The sequence below is a fragment of the Aricia agestis genome, chromosome Z, assembly GCF_905147365.1.
Source record: "Aricia agestis chromosome Z, ilAriAges1.1, whole genome shotgun sequence".
NCBI lineage: Eukaryota > Metazoa > Arthropoda > Insecta > Lepidoptera > Lycaenidae > Aricia > Aricia agestis.
The window spans coordinates 39,506,998-39,530,328 of NC_056428.1; the positions used below are offsets into that span (position 1 = coordinate 39,506,998).

General features: G+C 36.8%; 1 protein-coding gene across 2 annotated transcripts in view; it reads left to right on the plus strand.

Moving 5' to 3' along the window:
- The window catches only part of LOC121738675 (nostrin), an 85,301-nt gene extending 62,408 nt beyond the window's left edge, over nucleotides 1–22,893 (plus strand). For both annotated transcript variants that reach the window (XM_042130890.1, XM_042130891.1), the window contains 12 exons: nucleotides 3,839–3,924; nucleotides 11,239–11,382; nucleotides 14,256–14,337; nucleotides 15,002–15,132; nucleotides 15,331–15,522; nucleotides 15,866–16,001; nucleotides 16,349–16,513; nucleotides 16,846–16,998; nucleotides 17,581–17,733; nucleotides 18,098–18,443; nucleotides 19,289–19,423; nucleotides 22,575–22,893. In XM_042130890.1, coding sequence (XP_041986824.1) covers nucleotides 3,839–3,924; nucleotides 11,239–11,382; nucleotides 14,256–14,337; nucleotides 15,002–15,132; nucleotides 15,331–15,522; nucleotides 15,866–16,001; nucleotides 16,349–16,513; nucleotides 16,846–16,998; nucleotides 17,581–17,733; nucleotides 18,098–18,443; nucleotides 19,289–19,423; nucleotides 22,575–22,690 — 1,839 coding nt within the window. In that variant the 3' untranslated portion in view covers nucleotides 22,691–22,893. The remainder of the gene's footprint in view (nucleotides 1–3,838; nucleotides 3,925–11,238; nucleotides 11,383–14,255; nucleotides 14,338–15,001; nucleotides 15,133–15,330; nucleotides 15,523–15,865; nucleotides 16,002–16,348; nucleotides 16,514–16,845; nucleotides 16,999–17,580; nucleotides 17,734–18,097; nucleotides 18,444–19,288; nucleotides 19,424–22,574) is intronic.
- The last annotated feature ends 438 nt before the right edge of the window (nucleotides 22,894–23,331 follow it).

Below are 23,331 nucleotides of genomic sequence, written 5' to 3' on the forward strand. Positions count from 1 at the left end.
GAACACGATAACTATACTATAACTATACGGACATTTAAGTAGGTACTCATTTTTTTCCCTTATAATTTGAATAAGCGCCTATTTCACCACTTCTTGATGAGTGCCGGATACTGGATAGGCTATCCACAACTAACTTGACAGATAGTATGAACTATGAAGCATCTGTCAAAAAAGTTGTGGATAACCTCTCCGGCACATTATCAGGAAGTGGTGAAACAGGCTCTAAACCTTGTAACTTATCTAATTCATCACCTGGCTAACCATAAAATGCACAGTTTTTTTCAAATAATTTTCCAGTCCTAAAAGCCTCCTTTTATACAAAAAAAAAGTTCTTCCATCTATGGTTTAATAGTCATCAAAATTCTGAATTGGTTTCAGGTAACGTAGTGAGTTATATAAGACTTAAGCTCTTTTTTATGTCTATAAGCACAAAATTATTATATATTTTTTTAAATTAATATTTAACGGGGGCTCCCAAACAACAAACGTGATTTTTTGCTATTTTTTGCTCAATGTCAATAACTGCAACACATAGGCACTTGAAATATGGACAAAATACTCAGACTTTATATTTGTACTTTAATAATCAATAATAAAATTTAAATCAATTAAATAATTAAGGGAAAAAAACACAATTTTCAGCCTATTTTTGCTCAACTGAGGTACGGACCCTTCGTGAGCGAGTTTAACTCGCATTTGGCCGATTTTTTTATGTCTAGAAGCACAAAATTATATTTTTTTAAAAGTGTTGACCCAGCAAAAGATTTTAGTACCCTTTAAATGCATTGATGATTTTTGCCGATCCATGTCTCTGATCTCTGCATTTTCTTTGAGGAGTTTGTTTGAGGAGTCCAAAAAGTCCAGAAGACAGCAGAATGTAACTTACAGACAACTTAATCTTTCAAGTCACTAGTCAGTCACTACTCACTGACTAGTGACTGCACTCTGCAGTATAGTGCTTACAAACACTATAGGCTACAGCGTTTTCCGTTAGTCTGGTCACACATTATAGAGATATCGTTGCTAATGATTTTCCCATATCCTGTCTGAGCGTTGCACATTCTATGTACAAATCATCGCTTCCCCTGACGGAAACGTAACTTCATTTAAATCATTCGTCCCCACCAACTTAATCTACACCTTAACACCTCAACTTAAAGTCCAATTCAGAACACCGTAGAAAACGTAACTCGGTTTAATTCATGCGTAAGCATCGAGTTAATTTACACCTTAATGAGTTAACTTAAGGTTGGAATTACCATGTGGTGGTGTTAGGAAAGTCATTGATGGATACCGTTGCGCGCGTGACCCGGCGATCGAGTTTTGTGACGAGAATTATTCACGAGAAATAGATTACTGCCATAGAGTAGCAATTAGATACGGCACATTAAGGTTACTATTATAGACACGAGACAAAGACTGTGTATACTTATGTGTAGATATCTGGTACGATGCGCGACGAAACGTTTTAAAACTTCTGAAACAACCTTACAAAAATAAAATAAAATATTATAATAATGACGTACGGACTACGGTGTACCCAGTATCTTTACCTCACGGTCCTTATAATAATAATAGATAAGAAATGGAGGCGAAAAGCGTGGCCCAAAATGGGACAACTCTGATGTTTGGGGCCATTTTGACATCTGAAGTGTGAAATTGATGTTAAATAGATGTTTCTGTCAAAAAAACGTAGCTCCATTTTATTATCCTGAGTTTTGTTATCCTTGTGAAGGCATATCTATCTTTACTCTACTCTTTGTTGTTGAACCAATCTGTATGGATTAAAATGATTACTACTAAATAGCTGGTAATAAGATGGTATCGTTATAATTAAACATAGATCTAATCGATCATTGAGCTTTCGCAGTAACGCGTTTACAAGTTTATCTATTAACTTTCTTCTAAAGCTCATTGTTATGAGCTAGGTCAATCAGTGAATTAAGGCCAAATATTGAAAGTAAACCAGAAGCAATAAGACATAATTACTGCAATGTTTTCTCACTAGAGGCAGCACAAGCAGATAAAGTAAAAAAAGTTTTGTTCGACAACGCTTCTTTCAATATTCTGACATGACGTGCGCAACGGATTTTGGTCGGATTATTACTCCGATCGGACTTTGCGTAATATTCCATGTTGGCGAAGGGTGGCTGTATCTCAGTACCCTATGGCTTCCCTTAGTTTATTTAATTACATATTTTAATGGCGTAAAGAGACAAGTCGCTACTTGTCTCCTTCACTCGTGCGACCAAGCTATAGAAGCATTGAATTTTCAATTTTCATTAAGCGACTTCAAAATTGTACATAATTAAGAATTGAAATTCCCTATATAAACCATCATAATAACCAAAACTGGGCAGTTCTGGAAATATTACATACACACGGGTCGAATTGATAATCTCATTTTTTGAAGTCGGTTAAAAAGCTTTTAGTTAATCATCCGTAAGGTGCAATTGCGTGCATTCGATTACTTTTAGCTTTTTTACCAGCACTCTAATAGGTGTTTTACATTGCAAATAAAGAAATCTCACACGCCAAGAGAAACGCTTACGAGATTCTTGTATAAGAGAGACAGCACATTGAAAGTGTGTGCGATTTATCGCGGTTGGGTAACACTCGCTTTATCATCGTCATATATTATTATGTGTTATGAGAAATTTGACTTTCGTCATCGTTAATTTTGATGGGTTATAGGAAGGGAATGGAAAGGTCGTAGCAGAGGCAAGGGCGTCGCCAGGGGGGGGGCAAAGAGGGGCAGCTGCCCCCCCCCTAGAGATTCTAAAAAAGTTGCCAAATATAATGCAAACAACGACCACTATAAATTAAAATCTGATAATTAAAAAAAAATACAATGTTATTATTGCATAGTCAAGAGCTCGTGCTCGTAGCTTTACACATTGGACTCTGTACTGTCACAGAATATATATTTATATAGTATTTTTATTATATAGTACTAAGATACTGTTTTTACAATCACTGTAGATGTAAGGCTCGCAGTACAAGTGAAAACCTTCATGTGATGTCGACTTTACCTACAAATTACAATTCATACCTACTTTTCTCCTTCGTAGAGAATGAGAAAAGTATGAATTGTAGTAGGTAAAGTCAACTTGCCCCCCCCCTGCGCCATCGGCTGGCGACGTCCTTGAGCAGAGGGTGTTACTACATTAAAGGAAAATCCAACCAAAATCCGACATGTCGTTGTCATATTAAAATATTGACGTCGCGTCGGTCAAAAGTTCAAAACCATTGACTTTTATAAGGTCAAAACTTATTGTACTCTGATTGTGCTGGTGCTACCTCTAGTGTGAAAACATTGCATTAATATTATATCCTGTTTGTTGGTTATGCTAGCCGACTCGTGTAATTAACTTTGTTGAGCGTTAATTTAAATGGATTACGGATGTTAGAAAATTATCAATATGGGTCCATTTTTTCTTGACTTAAAAATATACACGTGCAAGTAAACATAGTTAATATTGTTAATCTCTACTAAGTACACGAGGTCTTTATAATTTAAAAAAAGTGATAAATATTAACATAATTAATTGGTTTGCATACCAATAATAATTAATAATATTTATTCACTTTTTTACTTCGTCATGATCATTGTTTCATTATTCTTCATCAATAAACTTAATATCATCCTACGTCGTCATTGTTATCACTGTACAGGTACTATAAAAAAATATCACTATTTAATTTACTAGCTAAAAGTCCAGCTTTGTGAGGGCTTACTCACAAAGCTGGACGGCTCGGCTCTCCCCTCCTTAGATCGCGCCCTAGATGATGTTATGTCATATGTGTTCGAGCTTCTTATTCTTATCCTTTATTTCAGGCGCAGAATGGTTTTGAAGAGTTGAGACGGTACGTGAAGCAGGGGAGCGATTTCAGCAAAGAATTGGCGGCGATTCTACAAGAGAGGTTTGTTTTGATTAATTTAAAGGCCAATTCAGCTATTGTTTAAATCTCGAATCTATCGCGGCCAAAGATGGACAACACAGGCTTTCATTAACATGTATATACTTAGAGATCTTTGTGTAAAGTAACATATGGATCGCGATTTTCTATCTTAGGACCTATCAGTAGAGTTCGGTCACGAGTTCAAGCGTTCTGCATTCACATTCAGCGTTCGAGCGGTCAGTCGCACAGGTGACAGGAGCAATTTTGACGCGGTCAGAACGCCTCCTGTGTGAGTATGTAACGTAGCACAACACAATGAACGCAAAACTGACCGCTTGAACGGACAGTGTGACCGTTCTCTGTCTGATAGGTCCCCTATCCTAATCCCTATACACAAAACACATACATACACAATACAGAATCTATGTAGATTCTCTATTTATGTAGAGGCAATCACTTATCACACACGAATATAGGCCCCTTTTCATGTTCGTTATCGCTTGTTTAAAACTGTCGTGGGCTAACGTTGATTATATTTTAACCTGATTCATAAATAAAGGAAAAGTAATCACTATTTTTGTAACAGTTACACAATGTGAATGCGATAACACTAGCTATTCGTCCCCAATTGATAAGATTTTACAGCTTTTCTGCTAGAAATGCTATCAACAATGAAACTGATAGTTATACTTCGTATAATGTACTATAGATTGACAACAATTTGAAGACAAACGAAGCATTCGTGCCACGTATAGCCGAAGCATGGCTCTCCCACGTATGCCGAAGCATGGCTCTCCCACGTATAAAAATGTATGGAGTGTCGTAATTCGCAGTTCTGATTTCATTTATATTTTAATCGAATTTAATTATCATAGTTTCATTGTTAACTTTGTTAACACTATTTTTCCTTTTGTACGTAAAATAATTATTATGAAGTCGAAACTCATTTTTAATGTTTTTGCAAAGCCACAAACATAAAAATATTTTCTTTTATTTAATAAAGTTACATTATACTTTTCAGTTTTTAGGTTTCCTTGCCCAAAGGATGAAAACGGAAGCCTATTCCTAATGAGTCTAGACTTCGCTGTCTGTCTGTCGTCCGTCCGTGTGTCACGAGGCTTGATATCGAGAACCGCAATAGAATTTTTACAAATTATGTACTTTTGTTGTCGCTATAAAAGCTAATAGTCCAACTAAAATAAAATAAATTATTAATCGAGGGTCTCATACAACAAACACGTTTTTTTGTCCTTTTTTGCTCCATATCCATAATGGTAAAAGTAAGGTTTTTGAAAATTTCTGAAAATACTTAATTGTATTTCAACTTTAATAATAAGTAATAAAAAGTACATAAACTTGTGATTTAAGGGGGGCTCCCATACAAATTTACGGTACAGAACCCTATGTACGCCAGTCCGACTCGCACTTGGCCAGTTTCATAATTTTTCCTTTCATTATGAATAACGACCTACCTTGTTGCCAAATTTCAAGGTTCTAAGTCTGCTAGAAGTACCTTAGAATTTTGATGATCTGTCAGTCAGTGAGTGACAAAATGTAGTAACTTTGATCATCCGTAACTATTAAACTATTTATCGAAATGTTATGTAATTTGGAGGTTTAGCTAGTTTTAATACTTGCTCCTAGTCACCGAAATTCTAAATCCCTAGCTTTGTTAACGTCGAAGATAAAGGGGCTGTGAAAAAGCCGCGAACCGCTTCAAGAAAAGTATGCTACGGCCGTGCCTTTGCTAAAAAGCTTGGCTGGAGCACTACCGTGCTCCCAGATAGACTATAGATTGACAACAATGAAACTGATAGTTTAAATACTTCAACTTTATATATATATATATATATATATATATATATATATATATATATATATATATATATATATATATATATACAGGCTGTAACAAAAATAAGTGATAATACTTTAGGGTGTCTACGTGTTCCTTGTAGAGAGTTCACTGTGAAAGTAGCAGCTCTGAAAGACGAAAATTTTTTTCACTTTTGTATGGGCAAGGGCCCGAGCGTCACGAGTTTCCCCATACAAAAGTGAAAAAAAATGTTGGTCTTTCAGCGCTGCTACTTTCACAGTGAACACGTTACACCCTGTATATATATACCTTCTATAATGTATAGACTATAGATTGAAAGCCAATTGGAAAATATACCGATTTCGGTGACGGTAAATAATAAATATTAAAACAAGGGGGGCAAACGAGCAAACGGGTCACCTAATGGAAAGCAACCACCGTCGCCCATGGACTCTCACAACATTAGAAGACCTGCAGGTGCGTTGCATCATACTAATATTAAGATACTTCACACAAAAAGTACAGAACGGATTTTGCTCAAATTTCCTATTGTAGAGGCTCTGTATTTACGCATGTATATGTTTTTCAGTTATTGTGTTATAGTGCCACATTTTTAACTTAATTTCAGTGCTTTCAATATTCTTTTACTAAAACTACAGACTAAATATTTACATTATATTACTTTGTTTACGTTGTATAATATAGACTGAGGCCGTGACACCTAGTACCTACCTACTTGGTATGTCGCCAAGTAGACCAATATTTTAGCTGCCCTCATAGCACAATTTGAGACTGTTCGCGAGGCAGTGAATCACTCGTATTAAATGATAAAGTAAACGCGTGAAGTTAACACTCTCTAGCCAAGAAAAAATATCAATTTTTGCAATGTATAAAACGAAACCAACTTAGAATTAGTTTTTCTTTTCCTAATCTTCATTTATTAAGCCTTTATAGAGGCTTATACCAAAGTTTCTGAACAGTAATAAGTCTTAATTCAAATAATTCAGTAAAACTTAAGTTTAAACTTAGCTGTCTAGTTCAAATTGGGTCAGCCACCTTATCCATTAATTAACTAGGTATTTCTCACAGATTACAAAAATCTAGTGTACTGTGTAGGTATTTGTACATTTGTATTACAAAAGTATAATTATAGCATAAATTAAACAAAACGTATTTAAAACAAAATGTATGCATAATTATTAAGTATATTTTAAAATGTACTTAATTGCAAAATCTGTGTCCAAATGCGGCCTTTGACCTCTCTTTGATATAATGATGTAAAATGTAAAGGCGACCGCTCACTTGGAAGTTGGAACACGACAATCATTCGACAGTAGTATGGAGTACTGTTTTTTTTGCGACAGTTTTTAATATGCTTGTATATTTTGTTGCTTAATTCATCAAGCCCCATACGCTCACCGGTGAACGAGACCCAATAGAATATCTATTGTGTCTCGCTTCTCCACGATCGACGGGTTAAAGGCAGTTTTGTCGTTTAAGAGCCCATATGACCCTAACTTGACTACATACATTAACCTAGATCTCAAAATCTGTAAGGTCTAGAAAACTGATTTTTTGACACAAGTAACTTCAGTTCATAAAGATTAAATGCTCAAGACGAAAACACGATTACTCAAAAAATGCTCGATAGTTTCTTTTTTACAAAAAACCTTGTTTTAGACACATTTTTGCTTGGATCTTCGAAGTTTGCTGTCTTTTCTTTAATATTTTTTAATATCTAAAAAGGTATTGATAAAACCTAAATTTGCTCAAAACACTTTTTTCATAATCATTATAGTTCGTCTTTTATTCAAGTAAAACTAACTCGGCGATGATTCCGCGCCGTCCTTTTTCACCTGGCATATGAAAGACGGGCGTGAGTGTGAAGAGAGGACGATGTTTGATTTTTGGAGTCAGGTGAGCTCTTAAGTAAACGCTGCTTTATATGTTTACAAGGCGATTTCCACAAAAAACATTACTAAACTTTAGTCTGCAAACATCAAAACATATAATAACAAAGTTTGCTTTCAAATTTATAGAATATAATTTTATAAAGACCTTTATGTCATACCTCTATACACTTACAATTTAAGTGGCTGAAACGATTGAGTTGAACTTTTGTATAGACTATAGAGACACTTTGAAAGACGGGAAAGGACCAAGCATGGTTTTTTTTGCGGAAAAATATACAGTTCCAGACATGTGGGCATCATCTAGAATACTAGACTACTATAAATATAAAATATTATAAAGCGACTGTCTTTTTCAAGTGAGCGGTCGCCCTAAGATGTACAATCAGTCCAATTATGATGTTACAACACATCTGAGAAACTTCCTCAACTATGTGAAGATTGCGAATGATTTGTATCTGGAGCTTTTTAATGAAACGAGCAGACATATCATCTGTAGCAAAGTGATTGCAAGAGTAGGAGCAAATCACTATGAGCAGACAAATGACAGATCATCAGTAGCAAAATGATTGCAAGAATAGAAGCAAATCACTATGAGCAGATAGATGACATATCATCAGTAGCAAGGTGATTGCAAGAGTAGAAGCAAATCACTATGAGCAGATAGATGACATATCATCAGTAGCAAAGTGATTGCAAGAATAGAAGCAAATCACTATGAGCAGATAGATGACATATCATCAGTAGCAAGGTGATTGCAAGAGTAGAAGCAAATCACTATGAGCAGATAGATGACATATCATCAGTAGCAAAGTGATTGCAAGAATAGAAGCAAATCACTATGAGCAGACAAATCATCAGTAGCAAAGTGATTGCAAGAATAGAAGGAAATCACTATGAGCAGATAGATGACATATCATCAGTAGCAATGTGATTGCAAGAGTAGAAGCAAATCACTATGAGCAGATACATGACATATCATCAGTAGCAAGGTGATTGCAAGAGTAGAAGCAAATCACTATGAGCAGACAAATGACAGATCATCAGTAGCAAAGTGATTGCAAGAATAGAAGCAAATCACTATGAGCAGACAAATCATCAGTAGCAAAGTGATTGCAAGAATAGAAGGAAATCACTATGAGCAGATACATGACATATCATCAGTAGCAAGGTGATTGCAAGAGTAGAAGCAAATCACTATGAGCAGACAAATGACAGATCATCAGTAGCAAAGTGATTGCAAGAATAGAAGCAAATCACTATGAGCAGACAAATCATCAGTAGCAAAGTGATTGCAAGAATAGAAGGAAATCACTATGAGCAGATAGATGACATATCATCAGTAGCAATGTGATTGCAAGAGTAGAAGCAAATCACTATGAGCAGATAGATGACATATCATCAGTAGCAAGGTGATTGCAAGAGTAGAAGCAAATCACTATGAGCAGATAGATGACATATCATCAGTAGCAAGGTGATTGCAAGAGTAGAAGCAAATCACTATGAGCAGACAAATGACAGATCATCAGTAGCAAAGTGATTGCAAGCAATAGGAATAGAAGCAAATCACTATGAGCAGACAAATCATCAGTAGCAAAGTGATTGCAAGAATAGAAGGAAATCACTATGAGCAGATAGATGACATATCATCAGTAGCAATGTGATTGCAAGAGTAGAAGCAAATCACTATGAGCAGATAGATGACATATCATCAGTAGCAAGGTGATTGCAAGAGTAGAAGCAAATCACTATGAGCAGATAGATGACATATCATCAGTAGCAAGGTGATTGCAAGAGTAGAAGCAAATCACTATGAGCAGACAAATGACAGATCATCAGTAGCAAAGTGATTGCAAGCAATAGGAATAGAAGCAAATCACTATGAGCAGACAAATCATCAGTAGCAAAGTGATTGCAAGAATAGAAGGAAATCACTATGAGCAGATAGATGACATATCATCAATAGCAAGGTGATTGCAAGAGTAGAAGCAAATCACTATGAGCAGACAAATGACAGATCATCAGTAGCAAAGTGATTGCAAGAATAGAAGGAAATCACTATGAGCAGATAGATGACATATCATCAATAGCAAGGTGATTGCAAGAGTAGAAGCAAATCACTATGAGCAGACAAATGACAGATCATCAGTAGCAAAGTGATTGCAAGAATAGAAGGAAATCACTATGAGCAGATAGATGACATATCATCAATAGCAAGGTGATTGCAAGAGTAGAAGCAAATCACTATGAGCAGACAAATGACAGATCATCAGTAGCAAAGTGATTGCAAGAATAGAAGGAAATCACTATGAGCAGATAGATGACATATCATCAATAGCAAGGTGATTGCAAGAGTAGAAGCAAATCACTATGAGCAGACAAATGACAGATCATCAGTAGCAAAGTGATTGCAAGAATAGAAGGAAATCACTATGAGCAGATAGATGACATATCATCAATAGCAAGGTGATTGCAAGAGTAGAAGCAAATCACTATGAGCAGACAGATCATCAGTAGCAAAGTGATTGCAAGAATAGAAGGAAATCACTATGAGCAGACCGATCATCTGTAGCAAATAGAACGACAAAGAAGAGTCGCAAACCACCGTGAGGATGATCCAATAAAACATAAACTGCAATAAAGCTAATTTTCCTGTTGTACTAAGTAGACGTAAAAACTGGTTGTTAAGGAAAAAGTGGTTTCAAGTTTGCAATTGCTTGTGTATTTATGAGCTTAACGTTACATTGTTATTCCACGAAAACAGTACCTACTGTACTTCTTCGGGATAAAAGTAGCTTTTCAGCTAATAGGGGCGATAAATCGATCTAGCTAGAAATCATTTTCAGAAAATGTCTTTTTATTCGTGTTTTATCGATAATCGATAAACTGAAAAATATGACTCTTCCTGACATCTATTGGCGAATAATAATACTATTTCGTTAGCAACTAATTGTTTTAACGACCAGCAGATGGCGTTATTAAGTAACACGAAGTCAATGAGTGTTTGCTATACCGAGCAAAGCTCGGTTATCCAGGTACTATTATTTAAATAAAGATTAATAAGCCTCTTCTTTTTTAATATCCGACTACAAAATATTAACCTCTCTTATGGCCGACTTACATTATTTCAATCCCGTGATCTAATCCTAATGGATTATAACTGGAATAATATGGGAGTGCCATGCTTCGGCATGAATAGGCCGGCTCGACCGGAGAAATACCACGGGCTCACAGAAAAGTGAGCGAGTGAGTGAGTTTACCGGAGGCCCAATCCCTACCCTATTCCCTTCCCTACCCTCCCCTATTCCCTTACCTTCCCAACCCTCCCCTATTACCCTATTCCCTCTTAAAAGGCCGAAACACACCTGCAGCTCTTCTGATGCTGCGAGTGTCCATGGGCGACGGAAGTTGATTTCCATCAGGTGACCCGTTTGCTCGCTTGCCCCCTTATTTCATAAAAAAATTAAACGGGCACTGGAATCCACTGGAATGCCATATTGTCAGTTTATTTCAGTGCCCGTTTACTTTATTCCAGTAACAATCTAGCGCTGAATTGGATCACTGGATTGGGACATTGTTAGTTTTGTTAATAAAACTGTTGTTCAACAGGGTAGAAGCGGAGAACTACTACTCAAAATGCCTCGCGAAGTTGGGAACGAAGTTGGGAAAGGCTTGCAAGGAGAGTGTGGGGAGCTGCGCGGACGCTTGGAAACATGTGGCGGCAGAAATGGAGAAGTGGTCCGAGATACACAGGTTAGTGGGAGAAGAATCCAAAGTAGCGCTTTAGGTACTATATCATACATACTATGATGACGACGTTAGATGACTTCGTTGCGCCAAGATTCGCTTGTCGCATGGAAACGCTCATTGCTCCTCATACACTGCCCACTGGTGATATTTATGTATTTTTTTTTCATTTTTTATTAGTGATGGGCCGAATGTGGTTTGAACCGAATACGAACTTCGGCCGAACATTCGGTAAAAATGAAAAATTCGGCCGATGTTCGGCCGAAGTTCGGCCGAACTTCGGTTCAATTTCGCCGTGCCTTTTCGAGTTGTGACTTGTTTACACACTTGCTGCAAATATAGTAGACGTGCCCCGCCCGCACTTTGCCGTTAGTCATTTGTTAAGTAAAAGTAAAGTGAATTTTTTGTTTTTTGATTAAGTAAGAGAGATTTCGTAGACTTGGTGAGAAGGGCAGTAAAATTTGTTTTTTGATTAAGAAAGATTTCTAAGGCTGGTTTGGTAAGTAAGAAGAGTGGTTTAAATTTGTGTTTAGTTTGTTTAAATTAACCAAAGATTTTTGAGACTGGTCGTTAAAAAGACTAATTTAAGTTTTTTGTTTATCATAATATGTATGATTACTTTTTCTAATTCAAATAAGTAAATGACTATGAATGAGTATTATTAGTTCTTGTAGTATCTTGTTTTTTTTATTTAATTTCTATTAAGATACGTGCAAGTAAATATATTTAGTGCCGAATGTTCGGCATTCTAACCGAAATTCGGCCGAATGACGAAGTTCGGTTCAAGCTGCCGAAGTTCGGTTAAACCGAATGTAAAACGAATTTCGGCCCACCCCTATTTTTTATGTTATTAATTATTATGTTGTCCTAATATTAGGAAATCTATTAATTGTAATTGTGTTTTATATACAGGGTGTAACAAAAATAAGTGATAATACTTTAGGGTGTGTACGTGTTCCTTGTAGAGAGTTCACTGTGAAAGTGGCAGCGCTGAAAGACGAAAAACATTTGTATGGGCAAGGGCCCGAGCGTCACGAGTTTCCCCATACAAAAGTGAAAAAATTTTTTCGTCTTTCAGCGCTGCTACTTTCACAGTGAACTCTCTACAAGGAACACGTACACACCCTAAAGTATTAGGTTATTATTCATTACTAAGTAAGTATCTTAAATTATGACTTATAAGTTTATACAATAATAAGAAAAGAAACGACTGTAATAACTAATAACATTGTACAGTGTACTATAACATAATAATAATAATAACAACATGATAACATTTTTAATATACACTGTACTAAAAATAGGCTTATTTTCAGTACAGTGTACAGTCAAATATTATGCACGTCGGCTTTGTACTGTACGTCCTGTAGGGTCGGACGCTAGCTGTCAACTGAATGCAGGCGAATGTGTAAACAGTAAGTTCGTATTCGCTATTCGTGCCCTTTGATTCGCGCTCGAAAAACCGCTCTCAACGCGAATGCCACGAATAGCGAGGCGAAGTGCGAGGCGAATAGCGAGCGCACTGTTTACACATTCGTGTTCGTCATTCGCCTCGTGATTCGCCTCGCTATTCGTGCGAATGTATAAATGCGGTATAATATTATAGCATTGGATCCGACCGTAAAATCCTGCAGGAATCGTTTTTTTCGATCAAATTTATTTTAAAATAATCTTTAGAACGTATAGAATGGATTAATGTTGGGTTGCCTTGTCAAAAGTAGCCGCAAGTACCTCTAATTAAGTTTAATGTTCATGAGATAAATGCACAATTAGTTTGAATATTTTTTTCAGTAAATTTTACATCATTTGAAAGAAAATGACGAGACAAAATAAGGTATAAATGGTTGCCAGCTCTAAGTCGACCGCAACCTAGGGTTGCCAGCCCGTAAACAGACATAGTTCTTCATCAAAAAGCAACGATTTTTTTAATAATTTTGATACAAAATAAAAGTTTTATGCATTTTGTGCACGAATATCCATGGTTGCCAGTTGCACGATAGCCGCAAACTGGGGTTGCCATCACTTTTGTTTAGGACAAATGTTCAGGCCTACAATTATTATGCCTGGGAGAATTTGAGGACGTCGAGAACCCGCAAGATTGCAATTTTTATTTAACAGGCGTTTTTATTTTTATGCGTAGGGTCCTGTCATTCCTCAATGTCATTCCTTCTTAGTTCTTATTTGTCTATTGAATACACGCAAGTTTGTATTACGGGCTTTCATTTTGCTCAATTAGAGGTACTTGCGGCTATTTTTAACAAGGCAACCCAACATTAATCCATTCTATACGTTCTAAAGATTATTTTAAAATATATTTGATCGAAAAAAACGATTCACGCAGGATTTTATGGTCGGATCTTAGGATATTATAATATTCACTGAAATCAGACACCAGAGGCCCAATTCGCATACTTTGTCACGGTCGGTAAGACCACTGAGAATCGGGTCCCTAGCAGTGTCCGTAGGTCGGCTTACAGCTAGATGAAATAACAGTAGATCTTGCACATCTTGTGTCGATTTCCTATATCAACATCCGTTGCAACTTTATCTGACCCTTTAGCCAAAACATTTTCTTTACCGCTTCTTTATGTAATCTCTAAATCTTGTTGTCCGCAAATAAACATTTTTATTTTATTTTTATTTATTATTTTTATTTTTTATCAAGATGTAAGGGCATAAGAACATTAGTCGAATGTCGACTTTTTGTCAATTTCATACATTTTGATCGGGGATTGTAAATAAAAAAAGCGATTAAGAAAAGCGTTTAGGGAGTAGGGACTCTGTTACTTGTTGTCTTGTGTTTGTTTCATTTGATCTAATTAAGGTAATTTAAGTACGATTTATACAATAAATGTAACTTTCGGATTTAATTATTACAGGTCGTACGCGAATGCTTTGTCGGAGGAGCTTGTGAAACCAATGAAAAATGTCATAGATAATCAAATGAAATTGAGGAAAAAGGTGAGTCACATAACTACAACATAAATAAGTATAAGCAGTCACATTTAAGTTTAATAAATAAGAGTGCAATGGATTTGTCGCGGTTTCTTTAGGGTTTATTTCTATATAGCGAATAAAAAGATGCATGAGTGCACCATATAGTAGGTAAAGAAATAAGAATAAAATTATGAATCACTATTGTATTCCTGTAAAGCCCGGGTGAAAGTTAAAACATCAGTTATAATAATGTAAAGTAGGGAAAAGGAAAGAAAGTAGTTACAACACTGCAAGAATCCTAGTAATATCAAGAAAATAAAGATCATCGCCCAAGTTTTTATCCGACTCATTATTATGGTCAAGAAAGTAGACTTGGAAAGTATTCGCTATAATTATAGACTGTCGATAAAAACCACAATCTTTATAATCCATTTTCTTAAGGCGCACAAAAACTTAAGTGTCTCTACATATAGATGTTTTGTTTCTTCCCATTTGCACGAATCTGGAGTTAACCGGGATGTCATATTATAACATGTTGTTTCTTTCAGAAATACGAATGACAAGATGATATTCTACAACTTACTATTTAACCCAGATCTGGGAAAAATTGACCTTTTTTTAATTTTACTTATTTTAGGATGGAAACATATTTTTCTTAATTTTTAAAATTACTTGCGCGATATTTCAGATCGAAGGCAATGTGGACAAAACAACACGCACACTCTCCGATTGGAGAACTGCTGAAGCGAAGTCCAAAAGACAGTCCCACGCCGCTGCGAGAGAAAACGAGAAACTACAAGACGCCTCTCTGGATATTAGGTATATATGAGTTTCGTATAACAGAAGGATCCTTCGTGCTAGCGTTTTTATGCGAATTCCTGCTTTTGCAATTGCGCTTGCGATTTTTTTTATAAAAAAAACTGTCAATGACGTATTCGTATTTCGAATATCGTTTTGCGCGCCTTGTTGGGTCAGCAATTCGAATTTGGAATTGCATTACCATGATTTTTTTTACAGTCGAATGTCACGCAGCTCGAGTATGGGACATATTCCCCATTCTATTTTGAGTGCGGCCAGGGCGGAGAGGATAAATGCGGCGAGCGAAAGGGACGTAGCGAAACTACAAGTGAAAAAGAAAAAGACGGAAGATGCTGTAAAAAAGACTGAAATGGAGTATTATAACGTTTGTGTTCAAGCCGAAAGAGCGAGGTTCGTTGTAGCCATTTCTTCTATATTTAGATGATTTGGATGTTTTTCCAAAAATACTAAATCGTGATTCTGATATTTTTGAAAAGGAAACTTAATTGCTCTTATTTCCCGTTTTGAAGAATCGTTTCACTCATGAGTCGTTCTTACCTAGCAAGGCAATTTTGAAAATGCTTTAATTGGATACCTAAAACCACTTTATCTCATGATCCTTTAAGAATTTTAGTAACTTATTGTCAATGAATTAAACATAGTTAAACCACAGAAATTGGAGTAAACCACTTCAGACACATCCAAAATTTTGTGGAACGAAGGCAGCATCTTGTAATTCCTACCGAAATTCTAGGTTAGAATGGGAAACGAGTGTGGTGAAGGGAGCTGGTATGCTGGAGTCAGTGGAAGAGGAGCGACTCGCCCAGCTGAAGAGCTCCGCAGACTACTACCTCAGGCTGACCGCTGCTGTGCCACCACAACTCGCTGAGGTAAATACCAAGAGGTTAAAGATCAACAACTGTTAGATTGCTTCCCTCTTCCATCTGCAGGGTTTCCTCTTTTATTTAATTCTAATCAGGGTTGCTGAAGTAATAGAGAATGTGAGTAGCGAATGCTTACATTGTGTAAAGATTATAGCTGCTTAAAGAAAAGTGAATGAACTATGAAGAATTCTTTAGTCTATTCGCCTTATAACACTCGATAAGTCGATAGTAATATTATGTATAAGTAATGATCTAGTATGTGACCAGCCTTCAGGATTAAATCCAATCAGATCTTGAACTTACCTATAAATATAAGAGATAAATTTATTAACAAGCTATTATGCAAATTCCAGGCCACAAACACCCTAGTGAATCCGATCAAGACAGCGAACGCAAATGTTGATATGCGTGTCGTCCGCGGTGTCCGCTCCGCGCCTGTTGGTGCCAGCGAGCAGTTGTTACCTGACTTCTACTGCGAACACACCACGCTCGCTATGAACAAGGAGAGACGTAAGCAGGTAAGAAACCTTCTTAACAAGCAGTTTATCCAATAGAATATCACTTAAGTATTTTGAGTGCGACTCTACACTCTCTGTCTGTCGAAACGTGTCCCTTACCTTTTTGCGTATTGCGATTTGCGTACCTACTGCTGAAACGAGATAGCAATATATTTATGCTTTAAAAAGACAAGCTAAGGTATTCACTACGATTTCTCAGCAGCTCAATTGTATTTTGGTCTCCGACACAAGTTTCCGCAACTTGTCTTACGCTGTTTCTTGTCTTGAAGATCGTGTAGAACAGACTCAACGACGTATGGATAATTATCAAAATATTTAACTCTCCTATTCAGGCATTAATCAAGATCCTTCAGCTAGTGAAACAAGATACGGAGAGAGAGAGGAAGTCCATGCACGGTCTCGAGAAACTGTCTATGGCGATCAAACAAACCCCCACCTTCGGAAACGACGACTCACAACAGAATGTCGCCGATAAACTATACCATGTAAGTACACCGGTGACAGTAACCGGTTTCATTGAGACCAGGCACAACCGGAGCTATTTTTATGTTGATGTTTGCGGAAAATGCATCTTTTTTCCTTTACTAAGCATAATATGGTCAGCCCGTGGTCAGCCCGCATTAACCTTACTGATAGTAGAAAAATAGACAGATGGTGAAACTTTAAGTGGACTTAAATTGTTAGGTTGATATTATAACTATGTATATCAAGGCAACATAGGCGTATCCAGGTAGCCCCCCCCCCCCCCCCCCCTTAGTAGACAAAATAAAATATGTCAATTTTCCTGGCAAGTGGGAATTAAAAACTCTGTGCAAAATGAAGTGTTGGAAGCAAAATATCTTTTCAGTCCGATTAATAAAAGTCAAGTTTCATTATTTTTTGTTTCAATATACCAGACCGACCATCTTCTCGAAACAGGTATGCTGCCCCCCCCCCCCCCCCCCCCTCTAGTTAAAATCCTGGGTATATAGCCGCTATATTGTTCAGCTGGTTTTGAGATAATACTAAATCTATAAGGAAAATCTACCTTCTGACTGAAAGACCCATTCAATCACCCTCTATTTCAGATGCGTTCCATGCTCACATATCTAGAGGCAGTGCGATACAAGATAACGTCAAGTCTGAGCGATCTGGACAACCTGCCCGTGGCGCAACATCCGCTCGCCACGCACATACAGGTGGTGCGGGATAAACAGGGCTTGCAGCAGAGCATATTAAAGGTAAATGGAAATCGGAGCGGTATATTCGTCTATATTTGCCCATAATCTTCAATTGTTCATACTGCAGAAAGGTGGCGCAATAATAGTTATCCATCATAGTCAAACATGTAGGCTGGTTTTAGTGTCACGCGAACCGTCGGTACTGATCGCTTCCTTTAGACCGATCTGTATTAAGCTTTAAGAAGCGTTCTAATTTAGAATAATGGACCCTTTCGCATTACTTCTTAAAACCTCATACAGATCGGTCTATACGGAGCGATCCGTACCGACGGTCCGCGTAACACTAAAATCAACCTAACTGTAGAGCCTTTCCGTCTTATTTACATAGCACAGAGCAGAGGTCCTCTAAACGCAAAATTTTCAGGTCCCACCATACCTCCAAGCGGACTACCACAGCGAGGTCAACAAAAACCTCCAACCCAACTACAACGCGCTGACCAAAAGTATCACAGGGGGGGAAGAGAGAGAAAGAAGGGACTCCATCATGAGCAGAGCGTCCAGCAAACTGAGGATAGAGCATCTATCGTTCAGGAAGAATGATACGAAATCCGCACCACCCACTCCAATCAGCTCGGAGTTGTCCACGCCGACTCTGATCGCGCCGGAACTGACTCCGACCTTGAAACCTGTAGCGCCACCGGAGAGTCCGTTGGACTGGACTGAGAGAGGCGCCGGAGATGGGTTGTCCAATCAACAGGATAGTGACTTCGGTAATTTTTTCATCCATACTCAGAGCCTGTTTCACCACTTCCTGATAAGTGCCGACTAGACTATCCACCACTTAACTTGACAGATGATGTATGGAAAATCTGCCTAGAAAGATGTGAATAACCTATTCGGCACTTTATCAGAGAGTAATACAGGCCCTAAATATTCTAAATGCGAAAGTGAGTATGTTACATCTTCACGCTTAAAAACCGTTGAACCGATTTTTTAATACCATACATATTACATAGTATCACGGGAAAGGACATTGGATAATGTTTGTTGTGAAAAATGTACTGTTCCCGCGCGTTCGAATTTCGGAGCAACGGAGTTGTCAACTTCTTTATAAGACAAGAGCTGTTAAATAATTTCAAAAGAGCTATAAAGCAACATTTCCATTGACCATAGTACATAATGGAACTCTACCAAGAGTTCCATTAGCTTACTTTGACAGTAAGGACTCATATCAACAAAGAATACAGGGTGTAACAAAACTAAGTGATAATACTTTATGTTCCTCGTAGAAAGTTCAATGTGAAAGTAGCAGCGCTGAAAGATAAAAAAAAAATCACTTTTGTATGGGGAAACTCGTGACGATAACTGGGCGCTTGCCCATACAAAAGTAAAAAAAAAATTAGTCCTTCAACGCTGCTACTTTCACAGTAAACTCTCTACAGTGTTCTGTACTCTACGTGTTCACGTACACACCCTAAAGTATTCTCACTTAGTTTTGTCACATCCTGTATTCTTATTACTACTTACCTAGTTGACGTAGCTTTATCATCAAGCTTTGGTAAGTTGCCACTTCGTTTATGTCCTTTATATATTACTTCTGCTTTAATCATTGCAGACGAGTTTTCATCTGGCAGCGACAGTTCAACAGAGTACGCAGCCACAGAGACGGAACAAGTGAAGTACATCGGCAAATGTCGCGCGCTGTACACGTACGAGGCGAGGTTGGATGATGAGCTCACATTGTCACCAGGTGAGCATAGGTTCCTAGCAGAAATAAGAGAATATTATAAGGCTATTGCATAACTTTTTTTAGCCTTTGAGCGCGGCGACCAAATCCAGAAATTCCGTAACGAAAAACGTAACACCAGACGGTGTTTGCGTGCGTTCTACTAGACGTATGCAAATTATAATTGCGTTAATAAAAAATTCTATACAATAACTTTACCTCGGCTGTCCCCGAGTAACACACATTTTTTTTCATTATAACGTGTCTTTGAAGGCTACACTGCATAGTGCGAAAAAGATGTTAGATAATATTATTAAGACAGTAGTTTAGGTTTTGTGTGGTTCTCAGATCGACGGGTGCAAAGTAAAAAAAGTCATCTGCAATTTTGAGATTTTTGTTTTTTTGTAGAAACTAGCTTAAAATATCATGTTCTACAACATAGCAAAAACAAAAATTCAAATATCACCTTATTTTTTATACTTTTGTAACGTAAAAGAAGACATCTACTCCTGTATTGTGAAATTGCACGATGTAGATGCTGATAACTACCGCTGGTCGTCTATACGCGGGATGCGCGGGGATCATGCTAAATGGCATAAGCGGCTATCTGCCATATAGCTTTTTCTACGTTGCCATTGTGATTTAGATGTCTCAATTTACTTTTGTAAATTAGTATTGTTTGTGATGTTTATGAGTACCTATCTATGTTAATTCTTATTGTCAGCTATATTAATTGACTTCTAATTTCCTACTGTTATTTTTTACTGTTGTTTAATGTTTAGAAAGTCCAAAATGACTTTTTTAAGAAGTTGAAAGTTTCCAGAACATAAGTGATAGATTTATCGAGCAAAATACTGTGTGGTCCCGATGAAGTTATTGAACATCTTATAGGACCTTGATGAGTCACCGCTGAAGACAAAATGAGTATACTTAAGCTAACTTCGTAAGATAAATCCCCATGATCGGAATACTTTAGGTCAGTCACACAAGTTTACTCTCAGTCTGAAATAAAAAAATATTCTGAAAATTTGGATGTCAATAATAGAGATTCTCAGCAAATTAACGAATACGCGAACACCCTCAGAATACAATTCATCACTTCATCCATGTATGACCTGCTTCAGTTTATTAACTCATACATGCAATCTCGTATATTGTCCCTTTCAAACTGTATATCTTCTAAGACAACACCATTAATATTTCTTCGGCAGTGGAGGCATCAAGTGAATGTTCTACGCGTTCCTCGTTAAACGCTATAAAAAGCCGTCAGTTCAGTATTGATCTAAGGAAAAGGCGATAAAGACACGAGACGTAAATTACGACAAAATTTAGGCAAACAATTACATCAGTCTAGAAATGGGAAATTGCAACCTGCAAAACATCATATTCCAGCATTTGCAAGTTTAACTGTAGTTTGAGTTTTCCTATTAACTTATCTTCGACCGGTTTTAGGATATCTGTGATTGTGAAAAGCAATTGAGAAATCGTTGAAATAAAAATTCATTTTATTTTCTGAAGAATCGTACATAAACGTCCGGCAATGCTTATGATGTTATAATGAACCCATCATGATTACGAGTGCCAAGTACAAAGACTTAATAAGCCTCTGCCTAAATTATAATAATTAACAACATAGTTCCTGTACTGATAATGATACTGAATACTTTTTAAATTAGTTTTAAAGGAATTAAAGTATTGACACAGAATTTAATTTATCTTGTGAGAAATTACGATTTTTACGAAAGTAAATGAATGATTCCTAAGTAAATCTCTACTAATGTTATAAATGGGAAAATGTGTTTGTTTATTTATTTCTTTGTTTTTCCTACCTTCACGCTCTAACGAAAAAACTAATCGTATTGTTTTTGGCAGACTTATTTGAAAGGATGAAGAGTAACATAGGCTACTTTTGTTCTTGGAAAAACATCATGTTTCTAAAGGAGCTTACAGGAATATTTGCATTTAACGCGATTTTCAAACTCCACGCGAGCGAAGCTAATATTTCATACTTAAACTTTCTTCTAAAATATCGTGCACCTTGCACCAAATCGACAACGTAGAGAAAGATATCTACGCAAAAACGTTCTGAATTTGTTGTGTTTAAGATGTAAAACGGTCATTAACTGCGTATTTTAAAAATATAAAGTTTTACACTTTACGTATTTACTGATAATCGTACTCGTAATCGGTAAAATACTTAATCTAATTTTAAATCCCCACGTAGAAACGACCAAGTGGTAGTTAACTCAGTTGTCATATTTTTAAGCGCAATGTAGATGAAGTCAACTACAATATCTCGTAAAGTAAACATTATTAGAAGAAATTAAAATATATACATGTGGATTCATAAATAATGAAGCAATGATAGAAATTTCAATAAATTTGATATTGACAAAATGGGAGCTAATTTTTCCTATTATGCGCTCTCCTGAAAAGTAGCTGTTTTGTAGATGACTCTTTTCACTTTGCACCCGTCGAGATATATCTCAAATGTCGCGTCGATTGAAGGCCTTCTCATAATATTTGGGGTATAAAAACATGTTTAATAATGAAGAGAGGTACCCTGGGGTTTTGCTACGCGACACTGCTTTTCGCGATAAGCGCTTTGTCAGTACTAATAACGTTAACAGGTAGGTCATTTAAAATGAGAGAGACTTTAAAGTCGATTCAGTTCACAGGTCTAGATTCAACACAAAGCGACGATTCGTAATTTAATACTGTCAGAATAATATTATGTAATACTATAATTATTTTAATTTTATGTCTGCTTAGCGAAATGAATATAATATTAGCCGTTATTGACTATTTTGTCCGTCTAATATTTCTCGAAAAAACTTTTTAACAATTTATCATTCAGATGAAAGATGTTCATGAGCATTCAATAGATGGCGTTAGTTGTATATGTCGTAGGATGATTTGATAAATCCGTGTTTTCGCGAAATCCCTAAAATTTTCGCGAAAATTCGATTTATCAAATCATCCTACGACATCGTAGGATGATTTGATAAATCGAATTTTCGCGAAAATTCTAGGGATTTCGCGAAAACACGGATTTATCAAATCATCCTACGACATATACAAACTAACGCCATCTATTGAATATTTCACTTACGTATACAATCCCGCCTTTTATAGCGATCTTCTATAATTCACGCTGAGCACCATTCGTTTACAGGTGACATTATCAACATATACGAGAAACAAGATGACGTTTGGTGGAGCGGGGACCTGAATGGAGCCTTCGGTATCTTCCCCTCGTCATATGTGGAGGAGATCACTTCGTGCATTTAGTACACGGTCCAATAAGGAGGAGAAAGGAGGGAAAGATGTCCTAAGGCGGGAAAGAAAAGAATATAAAGGAAATATTCTCTAATACGAATGTATTAAGGAATTTTTAACGAGGACACTAGGAACTGTTTTAAATACCGGCAAATTCGCCTCATAAAAATTTGGAGGGGAAATTCTTACAATTTTGCTCCACGTCGAACCATTGGTTATATGGTAGTGTATTCTATATTATCTTTATTTTAGGAGGCGCGTAAGATACTTTAGTATAAAGAAAATTATAGTATAAGAGGCGACATTTTAAATGGGATTTCCATATTTCTTCCACGTGTATTTATTAGTGATGTGTATGTAAATAACTATTATAGTTTGATATACGAATGTTTGAGATTGTTAAGAACGATAGTTGTGTGCACCATTTAGCGCCAACGCTAAAACACGGGCGAACGCGGGCGCGGTCGCACGCGTCGGAAGACCGTCGCGGGTACCCGTCGCGTGCGCCAATCTTATTTAGTATAATTTTTATCTCGAGCGTGTACAGTTGTGGCCAGTAAATTACCATGGATTATTTACTAATTTATTATTTGGCAAAAAGACGTCAACGGAAACAACGTCGATTGCGAAAAGCGTGCGCCCGCGCCGTGTGC